Source organism: Thermobia domestica, chromosome 16, assembly GCF_964235325.1.
Source record: "Thermobia domestica chromosome 16, izTheDome1.hap1.1, whole genome shotgun sequence".
Classification (NCBI taxonomy): Eukaryota; Metazoa; Arthropoda; class Insecta; order Zygentoma; family Lepismatidae; genus Thermobia; species Thermobia domestica.
Window position 1 is genome coordinate 62,921,674 of NC_137469.1, and position 17,858 is coordinate 62,939,531.

General features: G+C 34.8%; 1 protein-coding gene across 1 annotated transcript in view; it reads left to right on the plus strand.

The window, feature by feature from the left end:
- LOC145673102 (transmembrane protein adipocyte-associated 1 homolog) overlaps positions 1-17,858 on the plus strand; it is a 56,863-nt gene that overhangs the window by 15,354 nt on the left and 23,651 nt on the right. Inside the window, exons 3-7 of the mRNA XM_081742467.1 lie at positions 33-165; positions 4,191-4,353; positions 8,705-8,901; positions 9,260-9,320; positions 15,334-15,517. Of these exons, the coding sequence (XP_081598593.1) occupies positions 33-165; positions 4,191-4,353; positions 8,705-8,901; positions 9,260-9,320; positions 15,334-15,517 (738 nt within the window). The remainder of the gene's footprint in view (positions 1-32; positions 166-4,190; positions 4,354-8,704; positions 8,902-9,259; positions 9,321-15,333; positions 15,518-17,858) is intronic.

Genomic DNA, 17,858 nt, shown 5'->3' on the forward strand with positions numbered 1-17,858 from the left:
TAACTATAGTATTTTGTCATGTTTCTTTTCAGAGTACGAATATGGGATTTGATAATTCTTGTTCCGAATGTGCTGTTTCTTCTGTTTCTGGCCGTTCGTTTCAACAGAGCAAGACTGAAGCTAAGAGCCACCAGCAGCCCCATATTTCTTACTTTCTACGGAATCGTAAGTTACATATTCTTCCTCTATATATGTCATCGAGTACAGTTTGGGGTTGCTTATACAAGCTATTGAGAATACTATATATTTTCTCAATTTGCTTTTAGGACATACTATTTGTATATTTTATTCTGTGGCTAATTGCAGTGTTATAAAAGCTTGTAAATTTTATGAAAGTATCTATAGAATAATTACGTTAAAATATTAAAAATATTTATATTTATATATATATTTAAATACTTAAATATACTTATATTAAAAATATTATAATTTTTACGAAGTCGTTTTTTTAAATAAATACCGAGTAAAACTTTTAATGTTCTGTCCGTGATCTTATTTGATGTAAACTGGCGTTTCAAAGTCAGTTATGCGGGAGACCCGGATTTGATTCTCGGTGGAAGCTTGTGGGTTCGGAACTCACTTCAAGCAGTGGTTCCAGTCTCATGTATCCACAGTGCTGGAAGGTACTAAACTTCAATTCAATCTGTTAAAGACAATTATGCCTTGCCCGATGGTCTAGTGTTTAGCGCGTGCGCCTTTATACACATTCAATTTCCCCGTGGAAGAACACGAGCACAAAAATTTGAATGCATTCCAGCCATGGGCACTTGAAGGTGGGGGCAGGGGGCCACCCCCCTGTCTCACGAAAATATATAATGTTTATTTCTAAATTTCTTAAGAGTTTCTTAATACAAATAAAAAATGCCAAACATAATATAGCAACCAGGGAGATATCCCCTTCTAGAAAATTTTCTTCGGGCGCCCCTGATTCCGGCGGTTCGGATTCCATTTTAAACTCTAGATCCACGTCTCGTGTAGCCTCGATCCTCAAAAGAGACGAACTTCAACCAAGAAAGAGAGCTTCTTCGTGGCTAAAGGGTTATCGTACGCGCCTCTGGCGTGGGAGACGTGGGTTCGATTCCCGGCGGAGCTCATGTGGTTCGGATTCCACGTTAATCAGTAGGTCCATGTCTCATATAGCCTCGCTGCTGAACGGGACGTTAAACATAAATCAACAACTCAATCAAGAAAGAAGGAATCAAAGGCAACTGTGTGTCTTTATAATCAAAATTGCAATAAATTAGGGAATTATACAATTGTTGCGGTATTAATTATTGTTACAACTTTATTTTTCAACGTTTGACTTTGTTTAATTCGGTGTTCACCGTATTAATTCGTGTTGTGCAGAAAATGTGTTGGGAAAGTACACATGCTTATCCTAAAGGTTAGTCTGGACAAAGATAGATAGATCAAGATTTAGATGAAAGATTGTACCGAAAGTACTTACATGTTTGTGAGGACATTAACCCAAACTAAGCCACTTGGCGTAACGGCCCATTTGTGAGCCTAAGCCTGCTCCAGCGCCATCTGCTAGCGACCGGCTGAACTACGTCCAGCCTAGCGGCGAGCACGTGCTGTCCCTAACAGGTGCATCAGGAGCTTTCTAGACCTAGTAACCATCAGGTCTTGTTTTCACATGACTCTCCAGTTTGCCTCACGACGCTGGGTAGACGCCGAAAATTTGGAAACACCGGAATCGAACCGGGACCACGCGGACATGAGTCCAACGTTTTAACCACTAGACCGGTGTTCCCGTGAGGACATTAAGTACTAATAATTAAAATAGGATTGGTTAAGAATAGAAGGATTATAACCGGAATAAGATAAAGAGTTGTTGTTCTATATGTATGATTATTGTCTAATGGGGCGTTTACACTTAGTCGATTTGCGTTCGATTCAGTTGAATTGACGTCACTTTCAACTTAATCGACCGTGTAAACGAGACTTCAGCTTAATCGCTTGTTGATCGAAGGCGACTAATCGACTGGCAACTGAATTAAAAGACGTTCTATTTTCTGTGGTTGAAATAATTGAACACATCCATCAATCTGATTCGGTCTAGTTGCTTCGATTTAGTGGCAAATGCAGCGAGTCGATTTAGTCGTGCGACTAAATCGATTAAGTGTAAACGCCCCATAAGCCTTTCAATAAAGCAGGATAATAAAAGAAGTTAAGTACTATCAAAAGTCTTGTACACTTACTGAAAACGTTTGCATTACAATTTGGGGTATTACCCATACAGATAAGAATTCAGTTTAATACAGTTAATTTAAATGTATATTATTAACTTAATTACTTTTCCTTCTCCCCTCATTTTTACCTAATAAAATGTTCTAAATTTAATTGAATTTTATACCAACTTCTATTCAAGGGATTGCTGTCACATAATTTTGTTTCGGTTTCTTCTCTTATTATCTTTTATATCCTTGAGTGATTCTGCTAATAACTTACTTATTTTGAAACAAAAGCTTATGTACATTTCCCTAATTTATAGCAACTCTAATAATAAAGGTAGTTACCTACCTTTGAAATGTCAATTCAAATAACACGAGCATCATAAGTTTTAATGTATTAATTTAACTTCAAACATTGCTTAGCTAGTTTTTTTTCTATGTAATAAGAAAACGTCAGATATATTATTGTTAACTTTAAATATATAAGTAGGCACAATAAAGTTAGTTACGCCCTTCTCAGCTCATGAAATAATTTCATCTAACAGTCATGCTAAGAGATATGAATTTAAAATTAGTTACTTATTTACAATGTGCACGTCTCGGCAAAGAAAACAGGAAAACACTTTTTTTTTTTTTTTTCGTAACGCGTATTCTGTACGCTTTATTGCGTACGTTCAATAACATTCAAAGAGTGAAAAAGGCGCGGTGGCTCAGTGATAGAGCAATCATCTTTGATGTTCAGATTCCCTGGTTAGATTCCAGGCCATGTGAGTTTGCAGTGGATAACCGTGTCCATGGGTTTCCTTGAGGTTCTCTCGTTTCCTACACATTTCCATTCCATCAACTCTTTGTCTTTCACTTTCATTTTTCATCCATCGCCTTTAGTTTAAGTAAGGTTTATCAACCTGGGGGTCGCGAGAGGGTTTCATAGGAGTCGCGAAGGTAAGCGGAAGAGAAAAATATAATTATAATTTAATACCGAAAAATATTTTTAAATGTTAGTTGGAATTTTGTTCTGATGGGCATATTTTTATTTTGATACATACTGTTAAGAAAAAAAAAAAAAAAAAAAAAAGGTCTACTAAACATTTTCAACAGGTGCAGTTTTGTTTAAAAATCAATTCAAATGAAAGAGGTACGATATGAAACTAATAAGAACTGCATATTGAAATACGATTAAAATTGAAAACACTAATCCGCAATAATTGTGTTGCGTTTGTTGATAAATCAACAATGGACAAATTATTCTGTCGGCAATAAAGGGGATTGCTTTTCTTTAGGATCCTTTGTTGTTCTTTCCAGAATTGCACGCGTATGTGTGTGACCGAATAGTCTCTTTTCCAGCAAGCTGGCAAAAATGAAGATAGATTTTTGGTGTGGGATTTTATTTGTTTTCTAAATTTTAAATGTAAACAAGTTGCTTTTACAGTTTTTGGTGATGCTAAACACGTACACAAGGTACCAAATTCACAACAATATGAGGTAACTGAAAGTCTCGGCCTCTCGAATATTAAAAGACTCAATAACTTTTTTAACAACTGTCCAGGTTTTTTAAACCAATATTAGAAATCACTTAATTTTTTTTCTCATCATATAACCCAATTAATAGAGTTACGAAGTTTTAAAATTTTCAAACGGCTTCTATTTTGAAACAGTATGATGGTTCGGATTTGATATTTGTAATATGAATGAACTGACCAAATTTGGTTTTAATCCAATGGCTTTTAGGGAAGTTACTGTATCCACTATATACAAGAAATGGATTCTACTATTATAGAAATAGATGATGGATAGTGTGAGATCTCTGCAATAGGCATATTAAAAATCTCACACAAGCTTATTACAAACCAGAAATTATAAGGGGGTCGCTGGCAAGAGCATGTAATAAAAGGGGGTCGTGATAATAATTAGGTTGAGAACCACTGGTCTAAGTCATAATCGTGAGACGTTAAATTACAAATTTCATTCTATGAACTACAATGATATTATAATTATTACTACTTATTTTCTTTATAGGTATTGTTAAACGCTATGATAAGTGTTATTCGTTGTGTAGTGTCCATGACCGTAAATGCTGCCACAACTGTTGGTGACTACGCAGACAAAGTTTTGTGGGTTACAGTGCGTTTTTTTCTCTTAGCCACAGAAATGAGTGTAGTCATTTTTGGTGTAGCTTTCGGTAAGTACAAAACACTAGTTTGTATCAATGAATTTGTAGTATTTGAATTTTTAGTATCAAATTGAAATCTTTTGTATTTTGACTTTATATTAAGAAAATATTGTTTTTCTTGTTATGCTCTATTCTTTTGAAGTAAATATTTATTTATTTATTTACAATTTATTTATAAATTTAATACATAATTGATATTTCATCATTGTATTTTTTTTTTTCATTTGAGTAAAATCTTTTTTTGTTTTGGACTACGCTAGTTCGCGATTGAAGTTAAAAAGTCCTAAAGCATAATTTGGAGAAATTTCAATTTGAAAAATATTAAAAGGTTGTGTTTCTGAGTTCAAAATATTATGTTCTTTCGCTAATATTTTCATTGTAACCTAAGATAAGTGAACTATAGAGCGAATCACAAGAAGCTGAGCCCACCATTCGTTAATGCGAAGCTCTCAAAAGAATATTTTAAGTTTCCAAACACGTGAACTGGTATCGCCAGAAGAATACGTAGGGGGAACCTGTAAAAACAACTACAGGTTAAAAAAAATACCTATTTCTAAGTATAAAGATTCATTAAAATATAGTCCAATAATAATGCGTCAAAATGATGGGGAGAAATTGCAGGAACACCGTCCACATGTCATTAGACTTCTTGTGGAAAACAGAAATGGATTGGACGACTTAATTTTAAGGCGGGTGATATGGTGTTTTTCGATTGAAATGTCCGTTTTACGTTTAGTGGGAAACCACCCTATGTAATGCCACCAATGGATGGACCGAAGTCACTCGTACAACGTCACAAAGTCCCTGCATGTTGAGAAGATGGGCTTGAGTGCCCAGTCAGTCAGCTAGCAATTTATTGTTGAACAAGGTCGTGTTACAGTGCATATGGAGAATAGTGCGAGTCATTTTTCTTTACAAGTTCATACTGAACAGGGACGGTCTTAGGTAGTGCGAGGTTCGATTGGAAACATTTAGGGGGGCCCCAGGTTTACACCTAACTTGCACCAAGGTCTGTAGAACCAATATAAATATATATATATATTGCGCTCTCCCTGCTGGTCTAGTGGTTAGCGCGTGCACCTGTGGTGTACATAGTCTCGAGCTCGATTCCCGCTCCAAGGCTTCATCGAAACCTTTTTCCTTGTATGCTTCTTTTTTCCATATATGTTTTTAGCCAGTAACAAAGCTTTTGGAATGATGAAAGTCCAGTAACATCCATGGTATGACTGTGACGTTCCTTGCTTACATAGTTTACTTAAAATAGTAAAGAGTACCAGAAAACTAGTGAGACCAGAAACTTGTAATCTCTCATTTGACTGACTGACGATACAGCATCGTTTCTTGCTTGAGCATTGTGTTTTTTTCTGCTAACTCCCTGGAACTCCCTGAATGTTTCTTATAAGCTTGATTAAGAAAAATGATTAACGGCAAAGACAGTTTCGAAACATTTTCCCGTTCCTATATTGTGGACTCTTCTTTCAGGAGGAACTAACAATAATCTCTCATCATGGACATGTCCTATTTCCCTGTATAACGTTTTTCCATCTGCAAAATGTTCTAGTGAAAACCTTCACCTCGTTCATTGATTATAGCAACTAATTTTTCACAAAAATAACTCAAATGAAAATGCAGACAGTGAATGAATTCTAAAATACATATTTTACCCTTGTGCCTCGCAATTTTTAAAGAAGGTTCTGTGCCAGTATTTCATAGCTTTCTTCTCTTACAAGTAAACCTATCGATGTCGAAATCTAGTTTCTCGACCAAACTTGGCAGAGAAGTGTAGAATATCAAGAAACGAGCGTAAGCAAAATTTAAAATGCTTCCGTCGATAAAGACAGCCGCTGTGGCCAGAAATCCCATTGATCAGAATAAGCCATAACAACGTGTTTCAAGTTTAAAAATTTAATTTTATTTGTAAAACAGGTAAAGGGATGAAAAAAAAAAAAAAAAACATTAATCGACACCGGGAGGAAGTAGACATTATTGAAGGGTATGCTTATCATGGCCGCCATCTTGAATTAGACCATCTTGTATCTCGCTCGATTTTTTATTTTTATTTTTTATTTTTAATAGGAAGAGGGTCATGTAATATATCAAATTGGGCTAGAATTTTACGAGAAATACAATGGTGAAGTTTACGTTTCCATAAATTTTTATTTGTAAGACATAATGAAGTGCGCATTGATATGAATTCGTTGGTTCCAAGATTTCTTAATAGCTTTATCTTTTGGAAAAGAATTCAAGTTAGGGAAACCTGATGTACGATAGTGAGAACATCGTAGGTAGCTACTTATGAAAGGTAATCAGCTTGAAATCGTTATCGACTGCAGACAAAATGAAATGATGATGAGATGATCACAAACCTTAAAGAACTGATGGAAGATGGATGACATATTTTTCATTGGATTATTCGAGTTAGAAGACAAACCTTCATAAGCAGCCACCTATTCAGTACGCACTAGTATACATTCGGTTTTCCTGGCGATTTATATATATATAAAAGTCCATGGGATTTTTCGCAGGAGAGGGCAAAAATTGTCCTCTGGTTTTGTAGTTTTAGCAGGGTCTATAGCTATAATAAGAGAATGGATATGCAAAGAAGTCGCACTGAGGCTGATTTATTTGATACCATATCGGTATTCACGGTAGTATCATACGACATAATCAGTAAGAACGGCAGGAAAGTTTCACTTAATGGGGTGTTCAAAATAAAAGAGGGTGTGCACCGAGAATAATGATATACATTTTTACACAAACTCAATGAAAACAATATTTTTACGCCCAGGGATGTGTGTAAGGAAATTTGAAGGAGTGTTACGGGTGTGCAGAATATTCCCTGGACCTAACATCTATTTTTACAACAACAATTTTAAACGTAAAAAAAATAAATAAATAAAATAAAATAAAAATAAAGAAAGTACTGCAGCATTAAATTCAGAAAATATTTGCTTATGAACGGAAACTTAATACAAACTATTCATTTACTTGTTAGGGAGAGGCCATACCCTCCTTTGTAGAGTCCATGGATATATCTGCATTGCAATATGTTGTGTGTACTTGACAATCGAGAGTAGCAAAGCCATCTTTACAGTACCATAGTCACTCGACCGGGGGCCCCGCGAGCAGAATGGCATGTGTTACTTACAGGATCAACATTTAGTCATAAGGAATACAACACACTTGTTTGCTCTGTGGCCTAATATGCGGTTAAAATGGCACTGGAGAGTAGACTAGATAGGAGAGTAGAGTAGACGGCACTAGCGCGGGGCCCGATTGGGAGCAACGGTCTAATCGGCTTAAGGCCGGCCCTGATTTTGAAATATTCTGTTCATCCAGCAAAAAAGCAAAGAAAAAATGGAATGAGCGCTCATACACAATTAGTTTGTGAAATTGTTTGCTCGCCCTACGACCTAGCATCTATTATGTATCAGCCTTTGCATCAAGAGTGAATTTCGTGCATTTGCCATTAATATTTCCTAAATTTGGCCATCTGGGAAGCCCCCAAAACCCTGCATTAGCTTGGCCTACGGCCTCGTATTTCTTAAACCCATAATTTTACCGAATTTCAAGTTTCTTTTCGTATTTCAGTTACCTAAAAGATAAGATTTTGTATCCTTAGAAAACGCCCATTTAAATAACATAGGAATTTCCTCATCCCTCCTTTAGACCTCTTATAAACTAAAAATATTCACCTTCGGCCATTTTTCTGTAATTTAGTCCTGGAAGGCTACAATCATGACAAATTTCATCATTCTAATCCTACCGAAAGTGCTTAAACATTCTGAAGTGTAGAAAGATGTTCCATATAAATAACATGGGAAAGATTTTTCAGTTCCCCATAAGACCACCCTAAAGTTAGAAATTTTTATTTTTGGTGATTTAGTTGGGTAACGCTGACGAAACCGTACAAGCATATCGAATTTCAAGTTTTTGTTCCAATTCCAAGTACCTAAAATATGAGATTATAGGTTCAAAAAAGGCCCATTTAAATAACATGGAATATTTCTTCACCCCCTTTAGACCCCCTGAAAGTTAAAAATATTCACTTTTAGCAATTTTTCTGAGGGTTAATCCCGAAAAGCCACAATCATGCAAAATTTAAACTTTCTACGTCAATCGGAAGTACTTGTTATTTCATGTCAGTTCATGTAGTTGTATATATTATTGATATTGATGATTTGAAGTTGCTACACAATAATAATTTTATAGTTTTCTATTAATATTATACTAAATGTATTTGATATGTAAAATTGTATCTCAAAGTTCTGTTTAACCGTAACCATTTCTTGCAATAATTTTCTGTTCAAATGTTATTATACTGTAATGGGTATTTATTGCCTTTTGCCTTCAATTCCAGGTCACTTAGATAGTCATAGTAGCATTCGTCATGTTCTATTAGCCACGTCCTTCATTTCATTGGCCTTTTCAACTACGCAAGGGGTGCTAGAGATGGTCTCACCAGATGAAAGTTTTCATGTTGATTCCAAGGATTATGATCTCTTCGGCCATGGAGGAATGCTTTTCTGGTTCATAAGTTCTGTTGTATTTACATTGGTAAGTAAGACATCCAATTTTAAGAAAATCTTTTGAATATATAGAATGCATTTAGTAACTTATTTAAATGTTTTGTAGATAAGTTCTTTCCAAAAAGTTTGACAATAGCGTATTTTTTTTTCCCTAATTGCGTTCCACATGTTAAGTATTGTCCATATAGAAAATTGGAATTAAATTTGCACGTAATTTACGATTTTGATTAATAATAATGGGATTTGCCATTGAGACGAAATTATTTGATTAAGAAGCTGTGACTTATACAGCAGTGTTAGTTACTCTTAGGGTTTCAAACACACCACAATGATTATGTAATTCGGGTATGTGTAGAGTGATTAATTTCTGATTGTTTTATTTTCAGGTTTACCTTACGATATTAATTTTACCATGGACCTCATTACGAGAGAGGTTGTCTCTACCAAGTAAGTATAGTACCACATACTTTTAGCTATATAGGTTTTTACCAACGATTCATCGGATATTAGAATGACGTAATTTTAAAGCTATTGCACTTGCTTGTACTAATAATGTAATGTGAAGTCGTTTCAATTTTTTAACATGAACTATTAATGACACAATCCCGGCTCTTATTAAAGTTGTTATTGTCCAAGTTCTAATATAATAGGGCTCAAAACCGTTCCTTTCAATTTGTGAGTGATTTTGCGAATAATTTTGACTTCCTTATTACCACGTCTGGATCACTCAGATGTTTGGATAAGCCGGAAACCGTTTCTTTTATGTTCCTTTATTTTGATATAAATAGTCCTCTTAGTAATGTCTTAAAAAAATATTGTATGTTTTGATTTATGTAGAATCTTCATTTATGTTAATGTTATGATGGTGTCATATTAAATGTTTGAGAAAGAACGGAAATTGCTCTACTGTTTCTAGAATTATGTATGAGAAGCTGCTGAAAAGTTCGTAGTCCAGCTCAAAAGAAATGCACGTGGAATGATGAAATTTTAGTTATTCTACATACTACCCTCGAAGTTTAATACACTCCCTTGCACAGTACTTCAATTTTTGCAAATCTGTTTTAAAAAATCTGAAGACCGTTCACTACACCACTATTTTGTAGCACTAATCACTTCCGTATCAGATCCAAAATGGCGTATTTTTAAGTATTGTTTGAGTTTGGGGAATAAGTAATAGATTGACGAAGCGAATTCTGAGGAATAAGGAGGATGGTTTAGACATTGAAATCTTAGATCATGCAATGTCAGTTATATTTGCAGTGCTTCATTAACAGGGGGCATTGTCCTGAAGGAACAGAATTCCTTTTTTTAATGTGTCTTTCAGTTTTGTGAGAGTAATACTCTGCATTAAATGTCTGACCTTTGGGCAAGTTCTCTATGAGTACAACTCCATGTTTATCCTAGAAGAATGTTGCAAAACTTTCCCAGCCGATTTCTGTCTCTCGAGTTTCTTGGGGCGAGGAGAATCTGAGTGCCACCACTCCATTGACTCATGTTTCGTTTCAGGATCATACTGGTACAACAATGTTTCGTCTATGGTTATTATTCGTGACAGAAATTGGTCGGCATTGCGATCAAAATGGAAAATAAGTTCCCTTGATGTTCTCACTCATTCACTCTTTTGATCCGCTGAGATATTTTTAGGAACCCAATTTGCCGAGAGCTTGCGCATGCGCAATCGGTATGAATTATGCTACCTACGCATTCCCGAGAAATGCTCACAATCTCTGCCACACTTTTAGCTGAGATGGCTGTGATTTTCAAAAATAATGAATTTCATCCATGATTTCAGGGACAATCACGGTCTTCCTGAACGTGGAGCATAATCACTTAAGAAATCGCCATATTTAAAGTGTCACCCACTTTTTCACCATTGTATATGACGGAGGAGAGTCCCGTAGTGTTTCATTGATTTCCTCATGAATTTGCTTCGGTGATTTTCTTTGGTGGAACAAGTATTTAATAATAGCTCTGATCTCAGTGTTCGTGAAATTTTCTGGTTGAGCACACAGGATCACTTCAGTGGTCTGAAAAACACAAGAATTTCGTTATTAATATGAAAATTTGTATTTATACATATAGGGATATATTCTTTATAGCTGTACAATTTCATCATTTTACTTGCACTCCTGGGTTGGGCCACGAATTTTCAGCAGCCCCTCGTATATGTTCTCCCATTTTAGTATCGTTCTTACATTTCGTTAAATCGACATAGAAATCAACTTTTCATTCTTCAATTGATTTTTTGCCGAAACAGTAAATAAATAAGTGACTTAATGCAAGAGCTATAATGTGTCGTGCGTGTTACAGTAATAACCATACAGTCAGGGGCGTCCGAAGATAATTTTCTGGGGGGGGGGGCATATCCATGGTTGTTATATTACGTCTGGTATTTAATATACGTGGTTTGCTATATTACGTATACATTTTCGTGAGCCAGGAGGGGCTGGGCCTCACCCTGCCCCGTTTGGGCGCCCATGCGTGCAGTGAAGATTTTTAGATCTGGTGACTTTAAAGCGGCATACGAGAGTTACCACCAAAGTAATGGAGCTTTTTATTATTATTATTATTACGAAAATGGGAACGAAGTAAAAAAAAATCAGAAATATGCAGATGGAAGGTTAAGATAATATGTAAATTTAAAGTAGTGTGTTGGGTGAGCATACGTATTCGCATCAGGTACAGCAGGAGAAAATGAGAACAACAAATTGTTTATTTCATAGTATTTTACTTTAAATCACAACATTAAAAACCATACCTTCATGTTTAGAATTAAATTGAAATCGCGAGGTGAAACGTCTGGCGAATATGATCTGAATTTTACGCATAATTGTAATTGTACGTGTGATGGTTTGTAGTGTAATTCAGGTTGGGGTTATGTCCTGATTGAGGATATACATGCTCATCCAACAATTTACATGTAATGTATGTCCTAACCTCCCTTTGTATTATATTTCTGAATTTTTTGCTTCGTTCTCATTTTCGAAGAAAAAAAAAATGCCGTAACTTTTACTGTAACACTCGTATATACACAATAGTGGAAAATATGTTGTTCATAAGATTTTCGTTTATTTTTATGTATGTGTGTGTGCAGAGTCGTGAAAATCCTCTGAAATTTTGCCTAAATTTCTGTTAAGTTAGCTTTTGTGTGTTAGATATTCCCGCTTCTTTTACTATTTAAGTAACTATCTGATTATTCCCTCTTTCTGCAGTCTGCAAAATATTTCCGTGTGTCTTACTGCATCGTGAACACAATAAGGTTTTAAAAAATATTGCTAAAAGGTTTAAGCTACGAAATCACTTCTCATATTAAATGTAAAAGTTTGCGTTTTTACGCACTAATTTATAATAAAAAATCAAAACACTGTGATGTGAAGTTTGAATTGTACAATATTTCACTTTGACTGATTTTCCACCAGCTTAATCACGCAGAGTTTTTTAAACTTCTAGCTGTATTAGTTTCCTTTTTTCTGATGTACAGTAAAGAAACTTGCCTCTTTTTGGTGGGAATAAATAGATATAGCACAATCCAGGAACACTAAAGATAATGAAACTACTCTTTTAAAACACTTAAAAGTTCAGAAATTTTCAATAGTAAGTTCTGTGTGATCAACCTGATGGAAGTCAATTAGTGAAATGTTGCGAACTTCACAGCGCATTGAAAAAAGGAAAGATTTTTTGTTTTGTTTTATTCTTCTCATGTTATTAAATTCGAAACTGCCTATGAAGCAATACTTAGCCGAAGGTAAGTGTTTTCATTATAACAAAGGAACTGCAGTGCCTCAGTGATAGAGGGCTCACCTCTGATGCATGAGATTCTTGATTTGATCTCAGTGTGTGCCAAGTGGGCTTTGTGGTGCACAAACACTGTATGTGAGAGTTTTCTTGGGGTTCTCCCATTTTCTTGATTCCGTCATTTCGTTCATTATAATCATCATCTCCCTTAGCCTCGGTACATAATCGCAAGACGTTATACTAGAAATTCCATTTCATTTCTTATTATAAAACTTATTGTTTTAGTTTTATTAAAAGTCCAAAGCATCGTCTTAATTCAAATCACAAAGACAGTTCACATTCCAGGCGCTAATTACCAGCTGGGATTTAAATGTCTGAAACTTGTAAAATAAATAAATAAATAAATAAATAAAGGGAAAGGTCTTTGGACTTGCCAAATGATTAATGATACTGGGTAGAAAAAAAAAAGTGGATTGATTGTGTCTGTATATATGCAGAGTGGCAACAAACCTGGAAAACCGGGAGAAGTAAGGGAATTTGAGAAGCCTAGGAATAGTCCGGAAAAAATCAAGGAATGAGATTTTAGAATTCTTAGAATGAGATTTTAGAAACATTTGAAATGAATATTTTAAAACAATTTCAGATGCGGTTGAGTGCTTGCTTTTTAATTGGCAACTTCAAACTTACAAACGTACGTGCTTTTTTACTAACGATGTGTTGTAACAAGCTTACGTTCTGTAGTTGTGCATATTAGGTTTTGATTTCGCTTGTGCAGTGGAATATCATAGTAGGATCTCACCCTCCCAACCCATTTACAAGTTCGGAGACAAAACAAAGTAGTTTACAGGAATTCTTAGTAATAGATAGCATTATAGAAGCAGAATTATGGTATATTCAAAGTGTAATGACATACATCAATACGCACTGCTGCTAAAGATGTGAAAGTATCAGACTTATGTTTCCAGAGAGTGAGATTGCCGGGAAAATGCAGCTTCAATATGACAAAATAGCATGCAGTTTAGTTTATGGATTATCACCAAACTTTAGAAGGGAACTAATTCAGTTGTTGAAGGAGGCATCAATGTGTGTGTAAAAGGGCAAGTGTGCACACGTTATTTGGCATGAGAGTTTTTAGGGAATTTTATAACTTCTGACCTTTTAATAGCTTTCAGAGAGAGACTATCACAATTGAACGTGAAAAAGATGATTGAAATTTTAATGGATGGTCCTAATGTAAACTTTAAATTTCCACATATCTTCAAGTCAGATATCAAGACTCCATTAAATTACCCTGTGATAGGAAGCTGTGAATAATTTATTGTACGTGGGTCGTGAAGGCTACAATTGATGTAGCGAACTGGGGAATCGTTGAATTTCTAAGAGCTCTGCATAACCAAGTACACTTGTATAGCAGCTAAGAAACTTTTCCCAGTAATGATCCGTTCTTTGTTGGCTTGAAAGTAGTAGTGTTACCTAGTGAGCCATTGACATTTATCCGTATATTCTGTTGTATATTCGGCGTGTCTGGAAGGATAAAGCTCCGAGCTATCATATCTGTCAGGTATCGTGGGAAAGATAAAATTGTTATTCCTAAACTTACATTTTCAAATCACTTGCTCTTCAGAAGTAGAATCTTTCCTTACTAAATTTCAGACTGATTCTCCTCTCATTCCTTTCCTTTACAACACGCTGTCGGGCGTGATAAAAATGTGATGCAAAATAAGTTTGTAAAATCAGAAGTTCTTAGTTTTTCTAGTTCATGTATACATTTTACGTGGGAAATGAAGAAAATCTTCCTGTGAAAGACGTGGACATTGGTTTTGCTACACATACTACCTTTAAGATATATCAATCAATAATGGATTTGGACATTTTGGATTTTCGCCGAATTGCAGAAAGTGTCTACAGAAATGTGTACAATTTAATAACCTTTGAGTAGCCTTGAGAAACTGTCTATTAGGAAATCCAGTATTCACTATGCATGAAATGCTTGTATTCGTTTTGCAGAAGCAACAAATCAGCGGTGAGAGGAAAAGAAACAAAAAAGAAGCTGAAGACAAGAAAATGAAGATCATTCTAAATAAGCTTGAGGCTAAGAAGACTAAAATAATGGACCTCAATCATGTGATTAAAGTTACAAATTCAAGTTTTAGGGAGAGCTCCTTCGTGGCTAAACGGTTAGCGTATGCGCCTTTGGCGTGGGAGACCCAGGTTTGATTCCTGGCAGGAGCTCATGTTCGGATTCCACGTTAATCAGTAGGTCCACGTCTCTTATAACCTCGCTGCTGAAAGGGACGTTAAACTCAAAATCAACTCAATTAAAGTTTTTGGGAAAATGTTTAATTCCTTGTTTTGTGCAGGAATTTTCATTAGATAAGTGTTTTGTAATTCCGTAATAAAATAGGGTATATTTGTTTTTACATTATTCATTTTTTCTACTTGATTAGGGAGAAATAAGCAGTGTACGGCCCAAACGGCTCGTCCGATTTTTTTTTTTTTTTTTTTTTTTTAATCCTTTACTTCAGGTTGAAAACGTTATATTTGGAGACGATTTCCCGTCTTACACTTTGTTGAGGTATAGAGTTACCCTATGTCAGGGGACTTTCGAGACACCCTGTATATCAGTTTTTTTGTTTTTTTTTTATTTATATATTAAGATTTACAATCTGTTTATATGCACAAGGTGACCTTTTAAATGCTAATTCATTATTCTTCTTCTTTTCAGCCAAGCGATCGTTCTACCTGTATATACTGTTCCTCGTGTTGCTAGACTTTACTCAGTCAATTGGCAGCGGACTGCTCAATTATGGCTTTATCGGAGGCCTCTGCGTTGTTGACATTACGACATATATTTACTTTACTCTGTTAACTCCTCTTGTTTACCACACATTCCTCAGTGAATTTTTTGGGTAAGTGCTCTGGTAACTTTTGTAGCAGATTATGCTCTTGATGAGTTGTTCATTTAATCATAGTGTATATGCTATCACTATAGTATAATCATGAATAGGGTTTTAATCACTTTTAAATACAATAATTTTAGGAGTGATCCAAGAAAATGGATCAAAAGATTGCGATCTTGACCAATGATTAGTTTTTGGATCAGGGGCCACAAAATTTTTGAACGGCTCCTAAATCGAGTTTTCATATTTTTTATGGAATAAGCAGATCATACTGAGTTAAGTGATAGTTTGGGTTTGGCTACACTATATGTAGTTCTCCAGATGTAAGGCATACAAGAAAATTTTTGATTGAAATATATTGGATCTCTTTTAATGCATTTTTGGATCAGGGACCACAAAATTTTTGAACGGACCCTAAATCGAGTTTTCGTATTTTTAACGGAATAAGCACATCATACTGAGTTGAGTGATACTCCGGGTTTGGCTACACTATATGCAGTTCTCCAGATATTAGGCCTACAAGAAAAGTTTTGCCTGAAATATATTGGACCTGTTGATCCAAAAATGTTAATAATCGATTTTATTTAACGACTTATAGCTCAAGAGAATTTAGAAATGAAGTGCCAAAATAGAAAAGTGGTTGTATTGCTGATAGTTTAATTGATAGCACATTTACCGACAAATGAGAAAGAAAATTTGTGTTCCTTACCAGTCTAATGGTCAGATTTTATGCATTGTTTCATTATTCTGTACTTGCCATTATTTAATGCAAATATGCAGGGTGGCCCCAAAGTAGGAATACAGTCCCGTACTAATCAACTCATTGCTTTTTATATAATTTCTTATTGTTATCCATTAGGTAGACTTAGTTTCTTTATTATTTGTTCTTAATGTCTTTACTTATATCTGAAGCTCGGAACAGCCGAAGCAAATAAACCTACAAGCTAAAATGTTATACTTGATCGATGCAGGGGTGTATACCTACTTTTGGGCCACCCTGTAAATTTTGAGTTTAGCGTCCTAAAATAAATCTTAAATAATTTTAAGTACAAACTTGTTTCACGCATTAGATGATTAAAGCCTATATGTGAGAACAGTGGTTCTGAACCGATGTGACGCACAGTCCTATTGGATGTGTCGCGAAATTTCAGAATTTAAAAGTCAGATTATTTTTACTTAGCAATCTACTTGAAAATTGATTTTAGCTAGCAACTGATAATGAGTTAAAATGGAATTTTGAGGCAGAAGGTTTGTCAACGCCTCCACGAGAATGCTCTCAGTACTTATAGAATTATAATAGATTTACACTATTATAATTTATATTATTATTAATAAAACTCAAATAAATGTGTCACGATGTTGTGGGTGTTCAATAAAGTGTATCGTCAGTCAAAGAAGGTTGGGAACCACTGTTAGAATATATGAATGATTCCGAATAGTCAGTGAGAACGCAGCAAAATTTCTTGTTGCGTGAAAATACACTATGGACAGTCAAACTAATCGTCCATTTATTTTCAACTGTATTTTTTAGTGAAAGAGGAACGACTTCCATAATCTATAGATATAGGCACGAGAACTGGCTGCCATAGAACAGTATTATGACTTGAACACTTCAAATGTAATTTCTGAGCGTTCAGATTGCACATAACTTTCGTTCAGTTTCCCCTTACTACCCAGAACGCCTTATATTTACGTTCTAATGTTTATGAGTTTGGGCACTTTTAGCATTTTAAAATCATTTAGTACTTCTTAGTAAATAAATAAATAAATAAATAAAATCCTGAATATTCTTTCTTCTATTATTATAATTTTAACGTAACAAAATCTTAGTGCATTTCTTGAAACTTGTACTTTTATTAATACATTCTGAAGTAACCACTGTAGCTCAAAAGTACATTTTTTTTTTTTTCATTTTCATCTTTAATTCCGAGAGGAATCATTATGATTCAAAAGTTTGACGCCTCTGTTTTGATAGCTATACGTATATTGAGTACTTAGAGTTGAAGGTTGTCTACAGTTAATTTGGTACGAAATGTCGCGAAGTGAAATTAAGACTATGTCCTTTCATACATTCGAAATCGATTTTGTAGTGTCGCAGAATAGTGTTTTCCATTGAAGTTCAACATTGTACTGCTTGTAGTGTGATCTGACTCAGTATATGATAACAAGAAATGTTGGTTAAATAACTTGTTGAAAATGTATAATCATTTATGACAATGCGATGATTATTTTATTTATTTATTTATTTATTTTTAAAGAGAAGTGTCGGTTTTATAGAAGCGAAAATAATAGTTTAAAAATTTATGATTTAGAATCAGTTGAAATTCTGTATATATATATATATATATAT